Genomic DNA, 27,728 nt, shown 5'->3' with positions numbered 1-27,728 from the left:
GGATGGATATTTGATCTTTAAGTTTCATTATAGCTTTTTAAATATGTTATTTAACCCATTGTGAATTCCCAAATGTACTGGCATATAAAACTCATTGCAGGGCTCCTGGGTCACTCAATCAGTTGAGTGTCTGACTTTTGATTTTGGCTCAACTCACGATCTCAGGGTTGTGAGATGGAGCCCTGCCTCAGGCTCCATGCTCAGCACCAAATCTGCTAGAGATTCTCTCTCTTTCCCTCTCCCTCTGCCCTTCCCCACCATTCATGTGTGCATACTCTAAAACAATCAATTAATCAATCAATCTTTTTAAAAATCACATTTTATTATTAGACCTTTTTCTCTCTATACCTCGTCTGTCAACCTACTTGCATTCAGTGTGATTTTTCTGCATTTTGTTCTTTAAAATTTTAAATATGTAGATCTTTACATGTATACTTGAAATGTATGTTATTCTTATTTTAATTGCTTCACTTAATTCAGTCATACTAATTTAATTTTCTTTAATTAATCTCCTACTAGAAGCTTTGGTTGCATTTTGACCTATGTTAGTATGCTTTGTAATTAAGCATGTGCCTTGCCCAAGTGTTGTGCATGGGATTACAGAGCCAAAGATGAGGAGGAAACTTGCAGCATTTTCTGAGTAGTTAGCGGGGAATGAATCTGTAACTGTAGAATTAAAATGAGAAAAAAAAAAACAAGAATTAGCTATATAAACATGGACTCTGACATGGAAAATTGTTCTACAATTAGGAAATGCCAGGGATTGATTTTCAATAATTGTCCTTCTTTGGTGTTTAAGAGCATTCTCAATTTTAAAGGTCGTGATGAATTGAGTGCTTCTGGATGATGGTTGATGAGAATGCATATGGAAACAGCTATCGAACCTACCTATGGCTTAAAAGATTAGGGAAGGGGAAGAGGGAAAATATTCTAACCCTGCTATTCAGTCGTAGGGAAGTAAAGTATATCTTACATACTGCTAATTAAGAGGAGCAGATTAACCAAAAACAAAAGTAAAGGGTATTAAGATCGGAGAATGAAGTTGGTGGTCTTGATGATTGGTCAAGTTTAGATTAGAAATTTTTTTTACTATGGGTGGCCATGTTCTATAGGGACTGCCAGAACACAGTTGTGTAGAGAAAAAACGTACCTCCACTTATTAGCTTTTTATAGGACACCCAGCATTAACAGCAACCTTATAATGTGTGCCTTCTGTTTATCATTGCCCTTCCTTCCACACCAGAAGGGAGAGATTACAAACAGCAGCTCTCATAACACCGCAGCTTCAGAGGTGCTTCAGGAAATGGGGCTGTTCTGATCCCTCAGTATCCAAGGCAGGTGTCATACCAGCCGGAGAACTGCCCGTAGTTTCCAGATTCAAATGATCTGTTATGATTCGCTCATACCTTGACGCTTAGGGACTAACAGGCTCTTTGACATGGAGCCACATAAAGAGAGCAGGAGCCCTTAAAATATTGCGTAGTTCTGGGGATCCTGAGCTGCTCCCAGATCGGCTTTACTGGTGGGAACAGGGAAAGTGCCCTGTGTGCTCACAAAGAGTGGCCCATGATTCAGAGTCTCAGCATTTCCATGAAAGAATGTAGAGTTTACATGTTCTCTTCAGTTATGAGTCCAGATGCACAGTTCTACCCACAAAATATTAGCAAATTGGGAAATCAGATACTACTACTGAGGCCAACTGAGCTTGTAATACTGTTTTCTGCAATAAAAACCACAAAAAAGTAGTACATTTGCATACATAGCCTTCATTACCTAAATTTCACATGCACTCATATTTATATTCTGTGCTTCTAAAATAATTTTTAAAATAAATAAAATTTTCATAAGGTAGTATAACCATATACTTCAAAATGTCCTGGTTAGAGTACACACACACACACACACATACACATACACCCACACTCACACAACACAATGCAAATTATTTCACAGATAGAAAAGCCAGCATCATCGTCCAGGCTGACCACGAAATATATTTATTATCAAAGAGCCTCTAAAACTTTGCATAAGCAGTTAGGAACCCTTAGATTTAGGTGTGTTCTTAAACTAGACACAGGGAGTATCACAAACCTGAGGGTCTTGGTCCAGTCTACTTTTGCATTGCATTGGGGCCTTTAAATAAATTGCATGGAACTAAGCTAAGTCTTGTCCTTTACTCATTCAGAGTTTAGTTCCATAGAATAGAAACTCCCAAATACCCTACCCAAATATTTTAGGCCATGAAAATAGAATGTCAACCCCCCAAGTGACATCAAAGACCCTGACAGGTGGGATCACTTCACTTTGGAGAAGAAATGATGTCCCCAGATTGTATAATTCTTTACCTTTTCTGAACCCTTTTATCTACTGATTCTCCTCTGACTCCCCGGCAAGTGTCGTCTTTCATGCCGTAGCCTTAGAGCCATGCAGCTTCTCCTCTCTTTTCTCCTGGATGGGAGGAATGAAAATATTTGTAATGCTCCTGGATGTTCTGTACAGAGACGAAGGTACCCTGTTTTTAAACCCATCCATTAAAGGAAGTTCTGCAGCCATTCAACAAAGTAATCAGAAAGGTGTCCCTCACATACTATTCGCTTGTGATTTAAGCCACTCTGTTCTTACTGTATCTTTTATTGGCAGTGAAGAACATCTGGTCCCTCCTCTCTATGTCACTTTCCGATGCCCTCAGGGTGCCTGTACTGGTCCCAGATCTCAGTTCTCAGATGAACCCCCCATTAGCTCTCACCTGTATCCCTCCTCCATGATGGCCATTTCTATGCAGAGATCCCATACTTACAGGAAAAGGAAGTTCCCACTCTATGAATTATCCTATAAATCCCTTTCAAAATAATCAAGCCTTTTCATTCCATGCAGTTAAGCCTCCAGATGCAGTGCTTCTGAGTCAGATTACCAGGTGAAGTTCCATCATCCCTGTGGTGAGGTCCAGGCCCTTCCTGAGAATGCATTTGGGCTGAGGAAGACATTGAATGCCTTAAAACGGTGGTTACAGCTACACCAAGGAGTGTATACTAGGGAAAAAAGCCCCTTTTACCTCTGAACTGATCCTCATTAGTTCAAAAACAATATGGCAACTATGTCCTCTGTCCTTCATTCATTGTTTTAGGGAAGTCCCCTCACCCCCAATTTCAGTTATCGGGAATACATTTCCTTGCTTTACGGTATATTCTGACTCCATATGTCTTCTTTTGAGCTTTTCAGTTCCTAGATTAGTCAGTGAAGTTGGTGCCATGCTTTTCAACTCCATTCTCCCTTGACAGAAGCAGGGATAGTCACCAGGCAGGACAGCATCCCATCTCACGATCTCAGGGCAAGGGTGGGGGCACAACAGGAGCCCCCCTTGGCTGACCTGTGAATCCCTGGCCTCTGATACACCCAGGGGTTCTCAAATTTCACAACACATTGAAAACACCTGGGAAATTTTTTTTAAATATACCAACGGCTAGTCTCATCCAAGAACAACTGAAATTGAATTATGGGACTAGGGCCTGGGCATCTGGGTGCTGTGGCAGCTGACCAGGAAAATCTGCTGTACAGTAACGTCATGTGAGCATTCAGTATTTCCAACCACTGGGGGCGCCCACATCATAAAGTAGCCACTTCCAGTTTGTACTCAGAGCAAGGCTGTCTGAAAATGCTTCCTTAGGTGGTACTGAAATCCATAGGTCTTTTGCTCATGCTAGAAGAGGAATCCCCTCCCCCACACACTGCACCCGAGGGGTAGGAAACAGAACTATTTACTGTTAGAAGAATCTGTTTATTGGAATTCATAAAAGAACTGGACAGTTACATGTACTTCTTGTTCTCAGCCAAAACCAAGTGTTGGAATGTGACAGACCTAGTATGACTGGCAGGAATTTATTTGAGGAAGGAAAAGATACCAGCCATTTCTACAATTAAAATTTTACCCTCTTCCCCCTGCCAAAAACTCCATACTGACTTGACTCAAGTGGAAAAGAGCAAAGTGGGTTTATAGTAGTTATAAATAATACACTGTATGCCTAATTGCTTTTAAATAATAAAGGGCATTTGTGTTATGTATATTTTACCCCAATTAAAAATTAAAAAGGCAAAATTATGTGAAGTGCATCTCATTAGTATTTCACTATTTTGATTTTTCTGAAGTTAGATTCATTATACAGTTGGTCTGCTATGACCCTGGTTACTCCATAATTCGTAGTCAAAGCTTTTTTATTGAAACTCTGTTGTTATAACATGTTATATATATATATGGGATGGCTAATCTGGCAAAGAAGCATATTAAAAGTTCTCTATAATTTTTAGTGCATCTTGTTATTGTTGTTGTTGTTTTTTCCTTTTCCTTCCTGTCTTTTGAGGATGTCCTTCACAGAAGGGCAAGGACATTTACAAGAATTTCTAGGCTTTTCCATCAGCTGCTTAGTGCCTGTGGCTAATCTAACTGTGATATATGGTAAATATTTTCCCTTGCAGGAAAAGGGCTTAGAGCTATTTCTAGGCATTGATTGAGCACATTAGACTAATATTTATCCATTTGAAACTTTGGGAATTGGCCATACATCATTTAATAGCTGTGCACCAATTATAAGAAGTGATTATATGTAAGAATTTCGAAAGAATTAAGTCTGGGATAGAAAGCCTATCATAAATGCTTCAGTGAAGATTAAATTTGGGAAAGCTTGAGTTGTTCATGATACTTATTAATATTAAAAGACATAGGGCTTTTCCAATATTAGAAATAAATGGATTTCTGTTGTGAACGCTGGAAGTGTAGCCCCCCAAATTCCTACCACTGTTTATAATTTGGTGTATCTTTTAGCAGAGACAGATGACGTGGGGAATTTGAAAACAGGGAGATGCCCCACACTTGCCAATTTCATTATTTGGTCAGCCTGGATTCATCTATCACCTGGATAAGGGACTAAGTTACATATATTTTCCCTTTGAAATGAAATCTAGTAAGATAAACCATCTACTCCCCTGCAAGAAATGGAGGACAAAATAAGCCATTTTTTTTTTTTAAATTAAGACAAGGAAAAGAAATCTATCTTTAAAAAAAAAATCTATGTTGGTATTGTTCTGTGAAGGACACATTTAAAACAACTTTGTAATTGGTTTTCAAAAATCACTAGGACTAGTTTTCCGTCTATGTTGTATAGTTTTTTTTTTAATTATCATCTTCATATATTCATGTGTTTTTCAAATTCTGAAAACAACATCTATTTTTATGATCAGAAAAGTATTTTTTATCATCAGAAATGTAGTATCTTTAAAATCAAGGACAAAAAATTGCCAGGGTTGCTAAAACTAAATTAACTTGAAGATAAATAGGGCTATATACCCACTTTTCTTATACCAGCTTCTTACCTTTTTCTCAAGCTATAGCCATTAAGATGAAAGCTTTTGCTTCTAAAACCATATTCACAATTTTCCCCTCACAACGATCCCCATAAAGACCAGAATGTCAGTGCTTGCAAAAAATATTTTAAGCCACTGCCTACTTACTGTTTTTGGCTCTCCTTGATCTCATTCACATTTTAGAGCATCAAGAGAGGAACATGTGCTGATTTTAGCAATAGAGAGTCATTATCTGTGCAATACTCATTTGAGGGGTGATTATAGTCTGGAGGTTTAATTTTGCTTTTTTTGAGTGATTCTTTAAAAGGAGTCTGTAAAACGAAATTGTTTTGTGTTTTTGCTGTTTTCTCCTTCTTGGTATTTATTTTCAGATTCAAGTTCCTCCAGTTGTTTTTTTCCCCAGGAAGATAGTCGTGCTCCCACAAACTGAGCACACAGAGGGGGTTAGAGGCCAATCTGGTGTCAGTGCACAGCCCAGACCGATGACCCCATTCTCCTGTGTCTTTCCTTCCCTTTTCCTTCCTAGGGTGCTGTGTATTAACATGGAAAGACACAAAACATAGGAAGTTGGAGGGAGTGAAATTTTAGCACAAATTCTGGATAATCCACAAATTGACCAACTGCAAATGTACTTTGTTCAAAACATAATCACGTCATCCCTGATTAGTCACAGGTTCTGCATTGGCAAGTTCACCTACTCACTAAAAGTTATTTGTAATCAACACATTTGGTCCTCCTTTGGACATGTTCAGACAGGCATAGACTGGCGAAAATTGGAGTCCTGTGAGGAACACGTTCCTAGTAGAGGTCAAGGAAGGGCCTCGCTGCCTTCTTATCTTAGCTCCCACACTGTAAACAAGTGTCCTTTCCATGGCCCATTTAGTGTCATGTTTTCACAGTTTCGTGCTTTTTGTGGGTGACTTGGCTGTTTAAGATGGCCGCAAGCACAGTATTCAAGTGCTGGCTAGTTCCTGCCCACAACAGGGCTGTGCGTGATGTGCCTTAGGCAGAAAACTACATGTGTTAGAGGATCTCTGTCAGGCAGGAGTCAGAGTGTCTTAGCTATGAGTTCAATTAGTAAGTCAACAGTATGTATTAAATAAGTTGTCTTTAAACAGAAACACATACATGTTTATATAGCATATAAAACAAGGCTGTCTATTGGTCCATTGATGAAAGTGTACCAGCCAGAGGCTCCCAGGGACCTAACCCTGCATTCCCTCTGGAACCAATGCTTCATTCAGCATTCACTCAGTCAGTGTTCAAGGTGGCTCGGTACAACATAACTACCACAAATTATAAGAATTAAAGGTAGCCAAGTGTCCATCACTTTGTGCAGTACTTGTGTTTTGAAAAGGGGGCTTTCAAATCAAAATTTAATCATTGATTTATAATTTAAATGTATTCTTCTTTTAAAGAACATCACTGTTAAAGTTTTTGCAGACCAAGTATTTACTCCCAATCCTTCATGGCTTTTCTGCATTTTCAAAATTTCATCCATTAAGTTTGCTTAAAACCCAGCAGAATGTGGGGGCACCTGAACAGCTCAGTTGGTTAAGCATCTCAGGTCATGATCCTTGCATCCTGGGATCCAGCCCACATCAGACTCAGACTTCCAACTCAGCAGGGAGCCTGCTTCTTCCTCTCCCTCTGCCCGCCCCACTCATGACCTGTCTCCTGTGGTCTCTCTAATAAGTAAAATCTAAAGGAAAGAAAACACACACACACACACACAACAGAATATGTGTTAACTAAACTGATCGAGCCAGAAACCATTTTAAATACAGGATCAAAAAAAAAAAAAAAAAAAAAAAAAAAAAAAAAAAAACCAGGATCCAGACAACTTGTACCTACAGGACTCAAAAATGTAGACACAGGCACTTCTCTCCTGAAAACCACCGCGTAGGTCGGGCCCGCCTGGGAACAAACGAGGCCCCTGAGAGCTCCACCTAGTTCACAGGATAATATCCCGCAGCAGAACTTGGAGTCAGCAATGGCTAAACCCCAGGTGGTTGTAGCTCCTGTATTAATGTCTAAGCTGTCTGCGAATGCTCCTGAATTTTACCCATCAGGTTATTCTTCTAATTATACAGAATCCTATGAAGATGGTTGTGAGGATTATCCTACTCTGTCAGAATATGTTCAGGATTTTTTGAATCATCTTACAGAGCAGCCTGGCAGTTTTGAAACTGAAATTGAACAGTTTGCAGAGACCTTGAATGGCTGGGTTACAACAGATGATGCTTTACAAGAACTTGTAGAACTCATCTATCAACAGGCCACGTCTATCCCAAATTTCTCTTACATGGGAGCTCGCCTGTGTAATTACCTGTCCCATCATCTGACAATTAGCCCACAGAGCGGCAACTTTCGACAGTTGCTGCTTCAAAGATGTCGGACCGAATATGAAGTTAAAGATCAAGCTGCAAAAGGCGACGAAGTGACTCGGAAACGATTCCATGCGTTCGTCCTCTTCCTGGGAGAGCTCTATCTCAACCTGGAGATCAAGGGAACAAATGGACAGGTGACAAGAGCAGATATTCTTCAGGTTGGTCTTCGGGAGTTGCTGAATGCCCTCTTTTCTAATCCTATGGATGACAACTTAATTTGTGCAGTAAAATTACTGAAGTTGACAGGGTCAGTTTTGGAAGATGCCTGGAAGGAGAAAGGAAAGACTGATATGGAAGAAATCATTCAGAGAATTGAAAATGTTGTCCTAGATGCAAATTGCAGCAGAGATGTGAAACAAATGCTCTTGAAGCTTGTAGAACTCCGGTCAAGTAACTGGGGTAGAGTTCACGCAACCTCAACATACAGAGAAGCAACACCTGAAAATGATCCTAACTATTTTATGAATGAACCAACATTTTATACCTCTGATGGTGTTCCTTTCACCGCAGCTGATCCAGATTACCAAGAGAAATACCAAGAGTTACTTGAAAGAGAAGACTTTTTTTCCAGATTATGAAGAAAATGGGACAGATTTATCAGGGGCTGGTGATCCATACTTGGATGATATTGATGATGAGATGGACCCAGAGATAGAAGAAGCTTATGAAAAGTTTTGTTTGGAATCAGAGCGTAAGCGAAAGCAGTAAAGATAAATTTCAGCACATCAGTTTTATAAAGCGGTTTAGGTTATGGTGATTTAGCAGAACACAGGAAAATGTGTCACACTTATACCAAATTAAGGATGTTGAGTTATGTTACTAATGTATGCAACTTTAATTTTGTTTAACACTATCTGCCAAAATAAACTTTATTCCCTACAAAAAAAAAAAAAAAAAAAAAAAAAAAAAAAAATGTAGACACAGAAAGACCCATTTCCCCATGTGCAGACGGTACTGCCGTATGGTTTCCACAGAACGACCTCATCTTTTAGGATACGTTGTACGGGGTAATCGCATTCATGCATTTTTCACCGGTTGTGGGAGGAAATTAGAGCATGGAATCTACCTCTAGGTGTAAAACTTACTATTCTACTTCATTTAATTCTAAATTAAATTTTTTATTCTTTTTCAAAACAGTTTAATATTTAAAAACCCTCTGATGAATCTGGTTAAGCTGGAAGTGAAAACAATTAATGTTTCAAGAGGACGACTAGCAGGTTAACCCTCAGGAAAGCATTAACTGAGGACATTTGGTGCATGCTGGGATGGTGAACAAGACAGACGCAGTGCTTCCAATGACCCGGGGATTTCTTGGCATGGAAAGTAATAGCTTTTATTAAAAAAAGGTTTTGATGGTCTCTACAGGGTAGTGAGTAGTCCAGAAATTCATAAATTTGACCTTTTCCTTCGGAATTATTATATAACTTAGAGTGGCTAAGCTAAGGCAAAATTGTGTGTGTTAAGGTTAATCACTAGAAAACAAAAGTGTTAGCAGTGGAATGAGCTGACATAGAGAGTGTTATAGAAACATTTGATTAAAACTGATATAAAAACAGTAACTTTCAGGCCAGCTTTAAGGGAATAGGGACCTGGACTCTTTTTTTTTTTTCTTCTTTTGGTGGACAACTTAATTCTCCCTCTGATGCAAACAAACATCGAGGCAAAACTTGAACACACAGTGAATGCACTGTAGGGACTGCCAAGAGAGCATGAATTAAATAGAAGAAATCAGGGAGCACTATATTAAATTTTTCTCTGACTGAGAACAGATTATCTTCATAGTGTTTGCACTCAAAGAAATAAAGTTGGAAGGCAATAAACTTCCAGTTTCCCTTAGTGATCTTGGCCCAGCTCTATAGACTAATCTACAAATGAATTGGCAATCATCTGTAGAATTGTTTTCTTGAAACAAGAACTTGAGACTTCTGTGTCTCCCTCCACGTCTCATGTTGATCTTTGTGCCACATAAGAGAAGTGCTAACAGTCAGTGTGTCCTTGCTGCTGAACTTGGCATTCCAAAGAGTATGGTCCATAGCCCATCTGAGCCCTTCGGCGTAACTGGGTACTTAAAACAGCAAAATGGTGGATTATTCGTTCACTTCCTTATTGTCTGTTTCACGTAGAAAAATGTGAATCCTCTGAGTGTAGATGCACCTGTCTAGTTTACCATTATTTTTGCATTACTTACAAAAGGACTCACCCATGGTATGTATTCAGCCTAGAGTCCCTGAAAGAAAAGTCCTGGGGGCAGAAGTCAGAACAAGCAGTTTTGGTGGCAGCAAAGTTGAAGTTTGAAAATAAGTGAAACTTACGTTATTAAAATGTCACTGTCTTTTATGAGTCTTACATGAACTTTCAGGCTTAGGTGAAGCTTTTTTATAAAAACCCATTTCTAGGAATGTGTAAGCATGAGAACATAGGCTCTTACATGTGTTCTGATATATTGTTGATATACTCTTTATTAACTCTCTTCCATCCTGTTACCCTCCTTGCTATCCCTGGGGAAAGGAGAAAATCACAATCCCATCCCTTCTTCCCGAATACCAACAGGGAATTCCTCCCAAGACAAGTGAAGATTGCCTAGAGTCAGTCCCAGGGCTGGAGCTGAAAATAATCAGAAGTTCACTGAGCGCCCACTGATGGCATTTACACACCATTTCCAGACGTATTTCTGCTTCCTTCATTAAAGAGTCAGCATGATTCACAGGAAAGTAGTGCAGCTCGAAGGCTAGCATGAGTTGTAAGCAACAGGAAGGCTGGTTTAGGGGCAGAGAGTTGAATCACAGAAGTCGGAGTCAGGGGGACTTTTTTTAAAAGATCGAAGAGGGAAGGACATAAAATGCACTCTGTGTGGACTACTGAAGAGATAGAGTGATGCCTAAGGAAGGTACATTATGAAACAATTTCTTATTAAATTTTACCTCTAACGTTCTTCAATTAATGATGAAAGCAGGGTGCAGTGCACCTATGCCAAGATTTCCATTTGAGAGCAGACACTTAAGGCTTTCCAATGTTAGAACTGTATGTCATCCAATCCCAAGGACAGGAAAACATGTCATATATATATTTGCGAAAGATAGATCTAACTCTAATGTTTTCTGTTTTATGCTCTAAATATAGCATTGTCCATTCCTTTCATTTCTTTTCTACTGCCCACACATTACATCTTGATTCTCTTCTACTCAGCATAACATGTTTTCGACCTCTATAATGTACGTAACAGGGAGGGAGCTATGAGGAATGTTCTCTGTCTTTGGCGAGTTTACCTCATCCTCAGGAAATAAGAGGAGCAACAGACAGCTGTATCTCCACCCCACGCATGGTTCCTGCTACATCAGTGATGTGCACAGTGCTGTGGGCGTAGAGAGAGAGGGGTTCTGGGACCTGGGGACTTTGGGGAAGATGGCGATGGCATGGTTTGCTTCAGCTAGGGACTCTAGATAAAGTGCATTTCAGGTCAAAAGAACAGAACTGGCAAAGATTTGAAGGCAGAAATTCCAGTTCCTCTCAAAACATAACCGTGATTTACCTGGATCCCTGTGTGTTGACAGGAAGTAGTTTGAAAGAAGATTGGAAAATCTCAGCAATGGGCTCTGGGTTGTTTAATACTAACCTAAGGAGCTGGAAATTCATTCTGAAGGTCATGGGAATTCACTGGGTAGACGAGATCGATAAGAAAAGTCACTAGCAGTTTTTTTTTTTTCTGTGATTTATGCTTTTTACTGTTTATTCAATGTTAACAAGGTGTCAAAGTTATAAAAGCATTATAATGTACACATAATTCCTACCTGTGGCGTGTATAATTTTAACCATGTGGAAAAGTAGAACGTAAACACATGGGGAGAACGTGGGGTGAGAAGGAACAAGGGAAGGTAGGTGTTATGTGTCATGGCACCCAATTTTTACTCCATCCAATGACACACTACATGGAGAGCTGCTAAATACATCAAAATCATCTGAAGATCTTCAAGGCACTCATTTAAAAACAAAACACAGAACTATAGCTAAAAGCTGGTGTTGGTAATTAAATGTTGATGACCTAAACTCCCAGGAACCTCACAGTTGATCACAAATGTCCTCTGCTCTTAAATTTACCATTTTCAGAGAATCAAACCCAGATCTATAAAATCAGGGCTGGTCAACAATTTACCCCAAATCTTTTCAAATAGATATTTAGTCATTGGGCTTTTGCTCTACATAGAAAGAAATGATACAAGGGGCATAATATGTATACATTTGAGTGTGATGATAGTGTATTGGTGACGTGTTTGATTCTGAAAAGGGCTGAACCACTGACTTGTTACTAGAAGAGTTGCTCTGAGAAAACAGTACCCATCAAGTTTGGAGCTGCAGTTAGTCCTTTTGGAAGTTGCTCACTAGGAGGGACTTCTGCCAAGTGTGTGTCTTTGTGGTTCTGCTACCAAAGAAACGATGTGATGGGTCTCAAGTTCCCGCAGGGGCTCTGCAGCCACAGACAGTCAAGGCCAAGTCTCTTAATGATAAAGAGATTTGGCTTCTCAATTCTAGTGTGTCCGGGTGACCCAGAGTCCCCTTCTCTAAGCAGGGAAACATGGCATTTACTTTCTATTACAATTTATATTCCCCGAAGGAGAAGGCAAGATGCTGAAAGGCAGTCAAGCGCTCACTGGCTGGATTGTCCTGGACCCAGCATGTTGGAACCTGGACCATAACAGAATGAGCCATGTTGGCCTTCTTGGCCCTGAAGCCAATGTTGTGGCTGATGACAATTTGCACATTTGTTATTGGAAGATCATTTCCACTCAGGGAGGAGGGGACCTCCTAAAGCTTTACCAAAGGATGAAGTAAGAGAATTTGCCTAGTAAAAGTATGGCAAGCCTTCAAAATGGTACACATTTTGATAGAAAAAAACAAGAGTTTTCCTGTTGTTTCCAATAAACACGAGATTATGTTACCAGCAGCCCTGAGAACAACTGATTTCAATTTGCAAAGGCTTCTGACCCCTAATGAAGGAATTTTAACTCGGTCGCTAATCAGCTAGATACAGATACAATAGAAGTGATGCATAGCCCTTCGTTCTGAAAAGAAATTCATTTCTCAGTTGTTTAATGGTGCCTTGAAATCTGTGCAGTGCTACACAGGGACGGCTATTATTTTTCATAGAAGGCAATTTCTATGACCTAAAATATAAACCTTGTTGAGATAATTATGTTTTGTCACTAAAACCCTTATTTGCCAGATTATCCCATTTTTTTGAAAATGTTTCGCAGGCTTAGAAATCTACATTTGTGTATGAAATGCTTGTTATTTCCAGGTCATTACTATATACTTTTTCCAAATATTGGACTTCTTTAAAAATTTAATGAGCTATATAACAGACTTTACTGGCACTGGAATAATGAGATCTCATACAAAGCTTTGAATACAGTATTGTGAATATGATGAACTCTATCATGTAACAGGTTTCTCAGCCAATTAAAAAAAAAAGACTATTGATCGTTGAATGATAGAAGCCAATAAGTGAATTTTTTCCTTATTAATTTTTTTTAAGTATTTTCTCTAGGGGGTCCCAATTGCGTAGTCAGTTAAGCATCAGACTCTTGGTTTCAGCTTAGGTCATGATCTCACGGTCATGAGATCGAGCCCCACATCAGGCTCTGTGTTCTGCACAGTCTGCTTAAGACTCTCTCCTTCTGTCCTCTCCATCTCATCTCTCTCTCTCTTTCTGTCTCTCTCTCTCTCAAATAAATAAATAAATAAATAAATAAATAAATAAAGTTTTAAAATACTTTTTCCAAGTGGACATAATTTTTAAATGCTCTAGGACCAATTTTAAAAATTATCCAACATCTTGCTTCCAACATCTTATCCCTAAAAGCAATGAGAAATTTTCAATTACCTTGAACATGTACTTTTAAAAATAGTTTGAGGGACGCCTGGGTGGCTCAGTTGGTTAAGCAGTTGCCTTCGGCTCAGGTCATGATCCCAGCGTCCTGGGATCAAGTCCCACATCGGGCTCCTTGTTCTGTGGGGAGCCTGCTTCTCCCTCTGCCTCTGCCTGCCACTCTGTCTGCCTGTGCTCGCTTTCTCTCTCTCTCTCTCTGACAAATTAAAAAAAATAAAATAAAATCTTTGAAAAAAATAGTTTGAAATGTCTTCTTATTTTTCCTTTTAGAAATGAGTGTCCCCTGCTATGACTGACAATCCAAACTTTCCCTTTTGACTTTTTGTTTTTACGCAGGTGGTTAAGTAAAATACCACTATACTGAAGAACGTGTGTCCCTTTGCCACTCCCTCATTCCGAAGTCCTCTGTCCTCTGTTCAGTCATTGCTTCCTTCCTCTGACAAGTGTGTGTGCCACCCCTCAGCCCACAACAACCCTTCCATACTGTTGGCAGTCATCCTTTAATAATCCAGTCTCTCCAGACCCCACCAGCCAAGAGTTATCCGTCTGGTCCCATTACAGCACAATAAGTCTAAAATTTCAAAGCTCCCCTTCTTTGATTCTGGCAGCCCTCGGAATATGTTCCTCAGGTACCTGAGCACAAATTCATCTAGTTGATTGCACACTACCCTGCCAAGCACTGCAGATTCATCTAGACTGTCCCTGCTAACATCCCTGGGTTGACATGATGTCAGAGTCACTTGGGAATCTGAAGCATTGGGACAGGAATGAGGGTGAGGAGAAGAAGGGGGGCTACCACCTTGGTTTATCCTGTTAGCGGGGTCCCAAAGTTGTAGAGCGCATGCCACTTGCTTCACAGATCAAGATAAAAGCATTGTTTCCCAATTCCCTTTCTTCCCAGGACCTAGCACGTGTGTCAGGGGACTGGGTAGAAGAGGGGTCACTGGGCTATAGTCAGAATCACCACTGCCCCCAGTGCTTCCTTGTTCAACACCCCCCAACCCCCGGGCTCTGTCCCCAGAGGCCTGAGGGGCCTACTCTGCAGGAGGTCAGGTGTACCTCCCGTGGGGCCCAGGGCAGGGGCTGTAGGCAGGTGCAGGCGTGCTGGGCTCCTTAACCGCTGTTACCACTTCCCACTGCTTTAGGATAAGGAAAAGCATAAAGAGCACCTACTATGGGCCAGGCAAGCTCATGGTATCTTCTGATGGTCATTTTCCATAAGACATGCCAATTCTAAGCCTTTCCTTTTCTGGAAGAGGCTGCCATCTTTATCCAGTTGATTCTCTTTCCCGCAAAGCCACTATCTCTCTGTCTCTCTTCCCCCTCCAGAACTCCCGGAATAACTGGTGAACTTGGGCTCCACCAAGAGTAGGGTAGTAGTCATGGATTATTAGCAGCCCCCTTTGTTTTCACCCTACAACATAAACATACTCTGAGGCAAGTACAAAAGGCTTGGCTACCATCTTAGAATTGAGAAAAGGAAGTTCAAGTGAACAAAATAGGCTCAGCCCATGGTCCTGCCACAGGCATCTCTCTCCCTCTTAGGACTATAAGCTACTGAAGGATAGAGGAATGTGCTGAACACAGCGGGGGCCTCTGCCAAGGACCACACCTGATACAAGGTGAATTCTCCATTGAGCACTTGGTCAATGGAAACTCAAGTATCACACATGCTGCAGGTCAGAACGTAAAAGAACAGTTATCTAGGACTGAACCAAAATGTAGTTAACGGTTACCTGAGTGTGTGATTTTTAAAATAAAATATGCAAATTGGCATTTTAGGAAACGGTATGTCATTTTAAATGGATTGCCACTGGAAACCAGGGAAATGATAGTCGTTCTTCTTTCATAGAGAATCAGGAAGAAACAGATTTGTTTTGACTCTTTTTAAGAGTTACAATTGGAAAAAAGGTAAACAATGTTGATGACTCAGAACTTACCCACTTTTATGTAGCATTTTCCAGTGATCGCTAGGAGAAACTCCAAATGATTATGTCTAGCTGCTAGCAAGAATATATCTTTGCATTTTTTTTTTTAAAGATTTTATTTATTTGTCAGAGAGAGAGAGGAGAGAGAGCGAGCACAGGCAGACAGAGTGGCAGGCAGAGGCAGAGGGAGAAGCAGGTTCCCTGACGAGCAAGGAGCCCGATGTGGGACTCGATCCCAGGACGCTGGGATCATGACCTGAGCCGAAGGCAGCTGCTTAACCCACTGAGCCACCCAGGCGTCCCATATCTTTGCATTTTGAGCACAAGCACAAAGCCATCTTTAAATGCCTTTTGACAGTCATGCACACCTTGTCTGAGGTCTTGACAGAGAGCAGTCACAATGAAAGACATGTTCTCACGTGTTTTAAGATCTGACGATTTTTTTAACAGATAAAAGTTTAAAGCATCACTTTTTAATTCTATCCTATTTTTTCCCCATTTTGCCCTTTATTCTGGTTTTATTAAAATCTTAATTTTCATTTCATACCTTTCCACATGGAACCTGCTTGGCACCCTTTTGGAGGTTTTGTTTTCAGCAAGAAAAATAAAATCATTTCAGGGTGTTTCCAGAGCCAGCACTTGGCTTACTGGAAACCTGCAGGGGCAGACAGTCAGCCTTTCTTGTGTTCCCTCTGGGAGGGAAATGCTCTTCTGAGAAGGTGACTCCCCTATGCACCCTAGTCTAATGACAGCTGAGATTTTAAATTAGCACATGCCACTTTAATACTCACTGTAGCACTGGACAGCATGCTCGTGGCATTAATCAAAGTGTCACCTTATTCCATCAGTGAAGGGCACCCCTCATTTGGGCAGTGACTCAAAGGGACACCGAGGACTTCAGCGGAGCTCAGCCATTCCAAGGATGTCCCTGCCTTGCGCGGCCCAGTGCTGCGAGGATTTACAATTGCTTTGGATAATAGTCCATATGGAGATATTTATTTGTTTATGAAAGCGTGTTAACCTAGCTAGCAATTGGAAAATGGAACTGTTCAGCAGATTTATTTCCTGTAGTTTACCGAGTCAGACTAATTTATCACAATACTGAGTGCTCTAATTAAAGAGAGAGGGCAGAGCTGCTTTCGCATCCTTTATGACATGTCATTGCATTTCCATCTCCTGATCGAAAAGGTCGTTGAGAACAACGGCATGTATTCCTACTATCTTCCCCAGCAACCAGGCCAGTTGTCCTGGAATTATCCCATTTAACCAGAAGCTTGTTCTAATTTAAAAAAAAAAAAAATGTTGAAAACATTTCCTGTTTCTAAAAAAAGTAGGGTCCTAAAGGAAAGGTTTCTATTATTAAAACTTGTTCCCCATTTTGTTGATGGTGTTTTTATACTGTCTGGAGTGCCCTAAGTTGGTGTTTTTTTTTTTTTTTTTTTTTTTTAAAAAAAAAAAAAAAAAAAAAAAAAGGCTTGAAACTCCAGCTTGCCAAAGAAGAGCCCAAGTGGGAAACACTTTAAGGATCCCTGGGGAGGGGAGGGAGGTGGAACTAGAACATTCTGACTTGCTGCCAGAGCACAGGTCCTCCTGATGCCTGGGGGTGGGGGAGAGCCTGAGCTACCGCTGTCTCCCCTGTGTGTTTTCTGCAGAGCTCACACCTCCCGAAGGGGCTGTGGGGACTAGCTCCAGGCTGCCTCTGCTGAGACAAGCCATACTGGGGTGCATTTGCCTGGAAAAGTAAAACATTGTGTCTCATTATATTGTCCTGTAGGTGTTGAAGTTACAGTAGCTACTTAGTCACACCCACCAGCCCCCAACCCACCCCCCTCCCCCCAGGCTGGTGCTCCGTCTCCTTCCAAGCTAGAAGCTGAGGGAAGGTTAACTGCTCACTAGATATCCCTGTAGCAGGAGACGCTGCCATCTGGAGCTCCCTGTGTATGCTTAATCAACTTCTGTCTTGAAGTGTGCGCTGTGTGTGTGTACATGTGTGTGGCCTTCCTTCCCTCAAATACCTCACTGATTCACACTGTAAAAACTTCTCCTTGGGACCACCAATAGGCAAGAGTATCATGAAATGGATGTGTACTTTGTCCATTTCTTTCCAAGCCTGGAAAGTATCTTTAAAAAAGTAAATAAATACAAGCACACACCAAAATGAAGGTGAAATTTAAAAGTTTCTTTTTTCTTCAATAAGTGCCATAATTGATATAAAGTCCATGTTTATAAGCTAGGATATAGGTATTACCACTCCTCATAACTTTTACAGCATGCTTTCCTTGTGCTAAGTGCATTACATTTGTTTATTTTTTTTAATTTGTATGGTGTTAGGTTAGTCACCATACAGTACATCATTAGTTTTTGATATGGTGTTTCATGAGTCATTGTTTGCATATAACACCCAAAGCTCCATGCAACACATGTCTTCCTTACTACCCATCACCATTCTCACCCATCCTCCTGCCCCTGTCCCCTCTAAAACCCTCAGTTTTTTCTCAGAGTCCACAGTCTCTCATGGTTCATTTCCCCCTCCCATTTCCCCCCCTTTGCTTTTCCTTTCCTTCTCCTAATGTCCTCCATGTTACTCCTTATGCTCCACAAGTAAGTGAAATATGATAATTGACTCTCTCTCTGCTTGATTTATTTCACTCAGCAGAATCTCCTCCAGTCCCATCCATGTTGATGTAGAAGTTGGGTATTCCTCCTTTCTGATGGAGGCATAATACTCCATTGTGTATATGGACCACATCTTCTTTATCCATTCATCTGTTGAAGGGCATCTCTGCTCTTTCCACAGTTAGGCAATTATGGCCATTGCTGCTTGCATTGGGGTACATATGGCCCTTCTTTTCACTACATCTGTATCTTTGGGGTAAATACCCAGTAGTGCAATTGCCAGGTCATAGGGTAGCTCGATTTTTAATTTTTTAAGGAATCTCCACACACTGTTTTCCAAAGTGGCTGAACCAACTTGCATTCCCACCAACAGTGTAAAAGAGTTCCCCTTTCTCCACATCCTCTCCAACACATGTTGTTTACTGTCTTGTTAAATTTGGCCATTCTTACTGGTATAAGGTGGTATCTCAATGTGGTTTTGATTTGAATTTCCCTGATGGCTAATGATGATGAACATTTTTTCATATGCCTGTTAGCCATTTGTATGTCTTCATTGGAGAAGTGTCCGTTCATGTCTTCTGCCCATTTTTTGACGTGATTATCTGTTTTTTGGATGTTGAGTTTGAGAAGTTCTTTATAGATGTTGGATGTCAGCCCTTTTTCTGTACTGTCATTTGCAAATATCTTCTCCCATTCTGTGGGTTGCCTCTTTGTTTTGTTGACTCTTTCCTTTGCTGCACAGAAGCTTACATTTGTTATTTCACATTTACTATTATTATAATTGTCCCCATTTAGGACATTAAAAAAAAAAAAAAAACTGAGCCTCAGAAATTAATTTGTCAGTTCACACAGCCAGTAGTGGTAAAAGCCAGAACTGAAACCCAGACTTCTGTCTAAAGCCTGTGACCTTGAGCCCTTTGATAGCCCATGTGTTCTATTGAGAAGCTGGTGGTTTACTTTTCCTATCTTGTGGGCACATGGCTCACTAAAAAAAAAAAAAAAGTGGTTTAATATCACGTCTAATCACAATATCCCGAGTATACACTGTTCAGGCTCCAAATCGCATGTCTTTTATTTCTTGACTCTTCCTTTAAAGAGATATTTTAAAGTAAAAACAATTCCATTAAAATAGAGCTTTACTACTTTTTTTTTCCTGTAGTTTATTTTAAAGCAAATAATTTGAGTTTCATGATAAGGATAAGGTATCTTGAGAGACTTAAAACCAATCTTCGGGGCACCTGAATGGTTCATTCAGTTGAGTGTCCAACTTTTGGCTCTGGTCATGATCTCAGGGTCCTGGGATCAAGACTCAGAGCTGGGCTCTGTGTTCAATATGGAATCTGCTTGAGCTTCTCCCTCTGCCCCTCCCCAACTCTTTCTCTCTCTAAAATATATAAATAAATCTAAGAAAAAAAATTCTTTATTTTCCATAAATCACCAAGACCCCCCAATAGCAATTCTTAAAAAATTTCACTTCACTACGATTGAAAATTTGGGGTCCCTGGATATCTGGTTTCACCTCTGTAAAATATTTTTGTTTGGTGGTTGTCAATCTTAGTGGATGAAACATTTTCAGTGTCTTTTAGAAACAGTTCCTGTGATTCAGCTCAAATTCTCAAATGTTAGTTGAGGCCGAGATTCAGTAATAACATTTCCCTTTCTCTTCTTAATTCCCCTAGATTGACAGTGCCACTTAGGCATTTTTAAATTTCAACTTTAGGATAGCTGACATTACATTCAAATTTTAATCAACTATCTCTGTGCACTCTTTGGTGTCCGTAATAAACGTTGTCGTGAAACAGCTCAGAAAGCCTTCCTTCTACATCCTTCCAGTTGACTATCATAGCAATGTTGGCCTTATGCTACTGCTTCATGGCTCAGGAAGCCAATTCTAGGGGACAGACAGCGACCTGTCACGGACCAGTCAGCTACAAAGTGGAGAAGCTGAGACTCTAGTCCAGCCCTTCACACTCCATATTCCAGCTTTTCCTGTATCATGTGGAGGTGTGGTAGGCATCCAGCACTTTTGTGGGTAACTTCATCTTTCTCAACACCACTTTCCCCACTCCGTCCTCCTCCCCAAACACCGCTCCAAGGCTAAGATTCCATTGTAGAGAATTACTGTTTGTCTTCTCCATCAGCCCTCCTTTTCTAGATCAGAAGACACATAATCCAGTCATATCACCCATTTCCTGGATAGCTCACAAAGAATTGTTCTAATCTGTTTACATCTTTTTATCCTGGTGAAAATATCTCAACAAAAGGACCCTGGGGCATTTTATGACTTGTGAAATTGCAAGGATTGATGCAAAATAGAGCAAAGGAGCCAAAGCAAATATATATTCATTAAGGTATATTTGCAATTAGAGTGAGCTGAGTGGTTTTGTGCACTCTGCTTGAACATGATAAAGGACTGAAGATTACTTTAGTATCATTGCAGACAAAGCTACTTAAAATACTAATTACACCACCAAGGAGCTTTTCTTTCTCATCCTTGTATCTTACAGGGCCAACTTTTCTCCTGAAATGTTCTTTCCTGATCGTGGCCCGTTCGTTCCTTCAGAATTTGATCACAGAGCCTTGCGGCAGCGTCCTAAGCGAAACCAGATGACTAACCTCTGTCTGGGCCTGCAAATCTAAGGCAGGGATTGGCAGACTTCCCTACAAAGAGCCAGATAGTAAATATTTTTCCGCAGGCCATCAGTCTCTGTCTCCGCTTTGGCCTTGTTGGCATAGCACAAAAGCAGTCCCAGACAATCCTGAATGCATGAGCATGGCTGGTTCCAAGAAAACTTCAAGGACGCTGAAACTTGAATTCCGTGTAATTTTCACTTGTCATGAAATAGTATTCTTTTAATTTTTTTTCATAACCATTAAAAAAAAAACCATGAAATTCTTTCTTAGCTTTGGGCCAGCTTATCTACCTCTGGTCGAAGACGTCTGAACTGGTCTTGGAAATGGCCAGTCTCAGGGACTGCTACAGCAGGTGCATCTCTCTTCAGTCATTGGCCTGTTGAAGTCCATGTGGTGCAAGTCTATGAAACAGTGGCCCCTAATTTAAAAATAAATTAAAAATCCTCGTTTGAGAGAATCTGTTAGATAGTACTCTAGGAGTTTCCATTAATACTACTTCAATAGATACTGGTAGATATTACTGCAAAGGTATGTGTTAGTATTACTCTGAAACTATTAGATACTACTAACTCTACTTCTGTTCTGGGCCAATGACTCTCTTTTACACCCTCAAGAGTACACCCAGATGCCACGATCTCAGAAGATTCCATAGCCCTTACAGCCCCTTGGTGGTGCAGCTGGTTAAGCATCTGACTCTTGTTTTCAAACCACAGTCATGATCTTGGGGTCTGGGGGTTGAACCCCGTGTTAGGCTCTGCGCTCAGCTCAGAACATGCTTGAGATTCTCTCTCTCCCTCTCCTGCTGCCCCTCCCCCCCCCAAAATAAATAAAATCCTTAGGGGAAAAAAAAAAAGAAGATTCTATAGTCCAAGAGAGAAAAGGAATTGTTTTTGGAATTGTGGTCACTCTTGAGTATTTCCTATTCAGGACTCCGAATATTTCTGAGAGGTCACATAATTTAAGTTGTGAGGAAAGGATGATTTGAGACTTAAGCAGAGAGCTCTTGCTAAGTGTTGGGCCCTAAAGCAGCATCATGTGACCACTGCAAACATTATCTACATTTCAAATGCATTTTCAAATTCACTTTTATGACTACTCTCTTAGGCATTTTCAATACATGTAAAGTACAATCTTCACAAAAAGGCTTGTGTAGGAATTGTAAAACACTTTATGTCTTTATTTTTAAAAGTCCTTTGTAATTGCTTGAGGACATTCTTATAAGGAATATAGAACACGGGTCAGGATGCAGGGGAGGATTAAGTAGAAGACGAGGTTAGGGTGTATGAGTTGGAAAATATAATAAGAGAAGGACAAAATAGCATCGTGAGCAGCAAACAAGCACATAATGGGTTGACAAGCAGATGAGAAAGATTAATTCTTGCCACTCAGTACCACTGCCTGTGAATCTGACACCTCCACCACCAGAAGTAAATGATAGCATTGTAGTTGTCTTTGCCTTTTTATCAGAGAGAGTTATTAAATTGCATGTTTCACAACATAGGTTATTATCCTATCTATAAATGCTGCATTTTGTTATTATCGTAAAGTATGCATTTGTTGTTTCTGTGCGAGGATCTAAGAGCTCCCTTCTGTGTTTCCATGGAGACAACACCAGGATCCAGTCCTCAGCACTCAGATGAGATGCCTTCTGTGAACATGGTCAGATGGTAACCTTCAGCCGTCACAGCTGGGGGAGGAAATGGGTCATAGATTCCCTCTGAAATTGTGGGCCATGAATCCTTACACCCAAATAGTGGAAGGTTGTCTTTAAATTTTTTAAATTATTTTTTGAGGACCAGTGATTATGAGGCATTGTGCTAAATTCTGGGTGGCACAGTCAGCTAAGTGTCCAACTCTTGATTTCGGCTTAGGTCATGATATCAGGGTCCTGGGATCGAGCCCTGCCTTGGACTCTGTGCTCAGCATGGAGTCTGCTTGAGATTCTCTCTCTCCCTCTCCCTCAGCCCCACCCCCCACTTGCACCTGCTGTCGTTCTCCCTTAAAATAAATAAATGAAGTCTTAAAAAAAAAAAAAAAGGAAGGAAGGAAGAAAGAAAGAAAGGTGACTAAAACATGAAAATGTAACAAGCTTCTGCTCTTCAGGAATGTGGGAGCCTAGGAAAGGACCTGTCTGGAGAATGATGCCAGAATGAGCCTCTGTGCAAGTTTAAGACTGTATTTGCCATCCTCCTCGGGGCCAAAGTCACTGCAGGTGTATGACCCTAGAGCCGATCCACAGTAAAGCCTAGGCAAAACAAGGGTAATGGATAAGAATCTCCCACAAGTCACTGCCTGTGGCCGCCTCCTCCTTCCCCTGGGCTCTTCATCCTCCCAGCAGATACCTGCCCACCAGGCAGCTGTGTCTGGGCCCAGTTCTTCTGCATCTGCATCTGCATCAGCCGGGGGCAGTGGCAAGTAGTCTTGACTTAAAATATATGTATTTTATTTAATCAAACCTAGGATGCTACAGATTGTGCACCTTTTTGGTGTGTGCCTCTAAGAAGGAAAAAATGCCACCCATTATAACTGTAGATGCCATCAACTGTAGGACACATTTTGATTTCAGAGATGTTAAGATGTGAAAAAAAATGTTCACATTAGAATTAATGAACTCTAAATCTTGGATTAAACCCTTGAATAGGTACCAACTGAAGTTAACCTAATAGAGACTATAGCATCAATAAAAATCATTCCTATGCGTATAGTCATATAAAAGTTACAGTGTAATCCATTTACATTTGTTTATTTCAGATAATCAATAACAACTAATATGGCAAAGCCACCCTTCCATGGCCAGTCCACTCTATGCTGACTGCTAAGTTCTTCAGATCATTCTTATGATACTTTGTTATATTAAAGGATATCTTAGTTCTTCTTCATTTCTCAGACCCCAGTCGACAGGTTGTATCCCCCTGGGCTCAGACCTACACCCCTCCTCTCTTATCATTCCTCTTCTCTTCCCTATCTACATCTCATTCTAGGTAGTTTCATCTACTCTTCTTAGATTTAAATATCCACCATATTCTGACAATTCTAAAATGTATACCCCTTCCCCCAATTTCTCCTTTGAACTCCAAAATGAAACCTCCAGCTGCCTCCCTGACTTTGCCATGGACGCTTAAGGGGCTTCCAAATATGAACACTGGATCCTTCTACGTCCATCTTCATCACCTCCATAAAGGAGCACCCCAGTGCCCAGGCCAAAGGCATCATCTCCAAGTCACCTTGACTCTTCTCTTTCTCTATACTACACATGCTACTAATCAGCAAATCCTACAGACATTTCTTCAAAGTTCTTTCCAGAATCTGACCACTGCTTCCACACTGGTCCAAGCCACCATTGCCTCTTGCCTGGACTATTGCAACAGCCTTCCACCCTTTCTCCCTGCTTTTATGCTTCCACTCCTTCCAGTCTGGTTTCCCAGAAGATGCCAGGGTGAACAACTTAAAATTTAGGTCATATTATGTCCATCTTCTGCTCAAATGTCTGTGAGGGCTTCCTAGCCAAAGTAGTTGAAGTAGGGCCAAGGCCAATGGGATCTTACCCCAGCTAAGTCCCTCACCTCTTCAAGCCATCCCTCACATGGCCCACACCAGCCCTGCATACCTCAAATCTTCAAGTGTGCTTCCTTCATGGGGTCTTTGTGCCCTGTTCCTTTTGTCTGGACTTCTTTCCCAACTTCTGTATGCCTTACCCTCCACCTTCATTTCCATCCTGCTCAAAGCCACTTTATCTCAGTGGTCTTTCTGAGGACTTGCAGGACTTATTACCAAGTGACTCAGGTTTACTTACTTACTTGGTAGTTTCCCAGAGTCCATCATGTTTCCTGTCTTGCCATCTTGAATGAAAAGTGCCATGAGGGCAGAGTCTGTCTCAATTTTATTTACTCTCGTATCGCTAGTGCCCAGAAGGCCAGGCTAAGTGGATGGCACTCCAAAACTACGTTTCAAATGAATGAATTATGATAAAAGTATATGGCTGGGTTCTGTGTGTTGTTCATCAATTCCATTAATTAATGGTATGAAAGATCTAATCATTGGTGATCTAGAGTCTTTTAAGTAAGGTATACTCTATTGACATAGTATTTTTGTGCCTGATAGGAAATTCATTGGAAATATTATATAATAATTTTAATTTGGGATGATTCTAGAATAGGCCAGAAGCTTTTGTGAAATGAATCGCTTATAGATTAGTACAGGAAAGGCTTTATTTAATTTTAGTATTTTTAATTTTAAGTTGATAATGTGCTATAATACCTTTAAGATTAGTATTAGCATTCCATGGCATCGTTAAGTGAAAAGCTTATTAAAACTAATTCCTGGGGCACCCGGTGGCTTAGTCGGAAAGGCTGCTCACTCTTGATTTCGACTCAGGTCATGACCTCAGGGTCCTCGGATTAAGCCCCGAGTCCAGGCTCTGCCCTGGGCAGAGCTGGCTTGAGGATTTCTTTTACCCCCTCTTCTTCCCCCAGTGTGCAACTGCACAGACTCTCTCTAAAATAAATGAATAGATCTTTAAAAAAAATACTAATTACTAAAAAACAAGTCTATACATTATTTAGTTATTGCTGTTTTATTTAGACATTCACATGGGTAGGAAGAGTTGTTCATCATCTAGCAATTGCATTTTAAAAATGGACATATGGCTAATTAATGGTGTTGAAGGTTTTTTTTCCCCCCCATCAGACTCATAATACAACCTATACACGTGGTATATAAATCATCATCTGCCTCTTCTGTTTTTTGTCAGAAATCAGACACTACTGCCTAGACATTAGGGTTGTCGATTGGTATTCCTGTAGCCTGCAGGTTGAATAATTTATTGGCGTTGTTGATTTGTATTAAGAGTCACCAAGAAAGTTGAAGTGAGCTTAGTAGAACATATTCACGCCCGCTTAAAGCCAACAGTGCAGGCTACACCAAGAGGAAACCTCTTAAGGGCTCAGGAGATCTCAGCATAATTTTGAAAACCATCGCTTCTCTGCAGAGTAACAGAAATTCATATTAGAGTTTCTACTAACTCTGATGGAGACAAAAATGCTTCTAGAAGAAAACCTTTGAAGGCAACAGTAAACAGAGACTGAGCCCCCCAGGGTTCTGGGTAATAACATTAACTGAGGAAAACAGCAACATTGTTTATTTGAGTCAATATTACTTTTTGTCTCCCTCTTCTCTTTTCAATTTATGGTTGCTTGCTCTGGAAAGGAAAAAAAATAGTGAAATATAAATATTATAATCCCTTAGGGGCACCTGGGTGGCTCAGTGGGTTAAAGCCTCTGCCTTCGGCTCAGGTCATGATCCCAGGGTCCTGGGATCGAGCCCCACATTGGGCTCTCTGCTCCCCAGGGAGCCTGCTTCCTCCTCCTCTCTCTCTCTGCCTGCCTCTCTGCCTGCTTGTGATCTCTGTCTGTCAAATAAATAAATAAAATCTTTTAAAAAAAAAAGGGGGCGCCTGGGTGGCTCAGTGGGTTAAGCCGCTGCCTTCGGCTCAGGTCATGATCTCAGGGTCCTGGGATCGAGTCCCACATCGGGCTCTCTGCTCAGCAGGGAGCCTGCTTCCCTTCCTCTCTCTCTGCCTGCCTCTCTACCTACTTGTGATCTCTGTCTGTCAAATAAATAAATAAAATCTTTAAAACAAAATCTTTAAAAAAAAAATTATAATCCCTTAATATAGTCTCTGGAAGACTGTGCCGGCTTTACGACTCTGCTTTTTGGGCTGTTCATTTTTATAGGTGGGCGAGTTGGCTTCTCCCATCCAGGTTACGAAATGACGAGCAGGGGAGGAGCTGGAGTAGCCAGTCAGGCATACTGTGGAATATTGAAAAGGTCAAATCCATATAGAATTACACTTAATTTATTGATCTATGAAGCATTAAAATGCTGAACGCAGTGACTCGCGGCGTGAGTGTAACAGAAACAGGACGCACCACGACATGGATGTGTGTTCTTTGCAATGATAATGTGAGGACCCCTAGCCTCTCCTCCCCATTAAATGATGTTATGGGAGACATTTATAGTTTCGGCTGGTAGGGTCAGCCTTACCAATGAATGCTTAAAAAGGGTGTGTACTACTGCTGCTCATAGAGATTTATGGAAAATCGGGCAGGTTGTCTTGGCTTCTTATGTTTCTGAGAGCAAAACACAAGCCCTTGTGTGCAGTTTTCCCTTCTGTAACCAGGCACAGCATGGTATTGTGATTTATAGTAAGAAATCAATATTTTGTCTTTGTCCCCCTTCCTGGCACACAGCTCCTAAAAGCCCTTGCTTGGGGTTTCCGGAGTGATGAGAACAGTGGGAACATACTCTGTTATAATATTTGGTCTTTTGTCCAAGGTTCCTAAAACAGCTCTGAAGGGATAAAGGTGAGAGGAGTGTCTTTTGTGATTCATAGAAAGCCCTTTCAAGCACAACCGAGTTTATGTTAATGAGTATTAGCTTTTTGGAAAGCTCCTAGATAACCACCTTGTGGATGCTGGTTGCCAGGGGAACCAGCCCTGTGATTGGAGGGTTGGAACTTTCAGTCTAGGGAGGGGAGAGGGGTTGGAGGCTGAGTTGATCACTGAAGGACAATGATTTAATCAATCGTGCCTACACAACAATACCCCCGTGGAATTCTCGAGAAAATACATGGTTCAGAGAATTTCTAGGTTGCTGACCAGGTGGGGGTCCCGGGAGGGTTGCACACCTCAAGAGGGTGAGAAGCTCTGCACCCCTTTCCTCCATCCTTTGCCCTGTGCATCCCCCCAGTTGTATAATCTGGTTACCAGAGGGTTTCTCCATGTTCCCTGAGCCGGCTGAGCAAATGGTCAAACCCAAGGAGGGAGTCCTGGGAACCTGCAGTTTATAGCCAGTTGGTCAGAAACACAGGTGACTACCTGGACTTTTGACACCTGGAGGGGAGCAGTCTGGGAGGTGGGCCAC

General features: G+C 41.0%; 2 protein-coding genes across 7 annotated transcripts in view; both read left to right on the top strand.

Annotated features, from left to right (window-relative positions):
• Positions 1–27,728, top strand: part of PRKN (parkin RBR E3 ubiquitin protein ligase) — a 1,375,032-nt gene that overhangs the window by 1,029,087 nt on the left and 318,217 nt on the right. The window lies entirely within an intron of this gene.
• Positions 7,245–8,648, top strand: LOC125102350 (polyadenylate-binding protein-interacting protein 1-like). Its single transcript, XM_047733476.1, is given in 2 exon segments — positions 7,245–8,305; positions 8,307–8,648. Coding segments are annotated over 2 exon segments (1,104 nt in total). The 5' UTR covers positions 7,245–7,348; the 3' UTR covers positions 8,454–8,648.

This window comes from Lutra lutra, chromosome 6, assembly GCF_902655055.1.
Source record: "Lutra lutra chromosome 6, mLutLut1.2, whole genome shotgun sequence".
Taxonomy (NCBI): domain Eukaryota; kingdom Metazoa; phylum Chordata; class Mammalia; order Carnivora; family Mustelidae; genus Lutra; species Lutra lutra.
The sequence above is the reverse complement of the archived record's forward strand: the minus strand, read 5'-3'. Positions and strand labels throughout refer to the sequence as shown.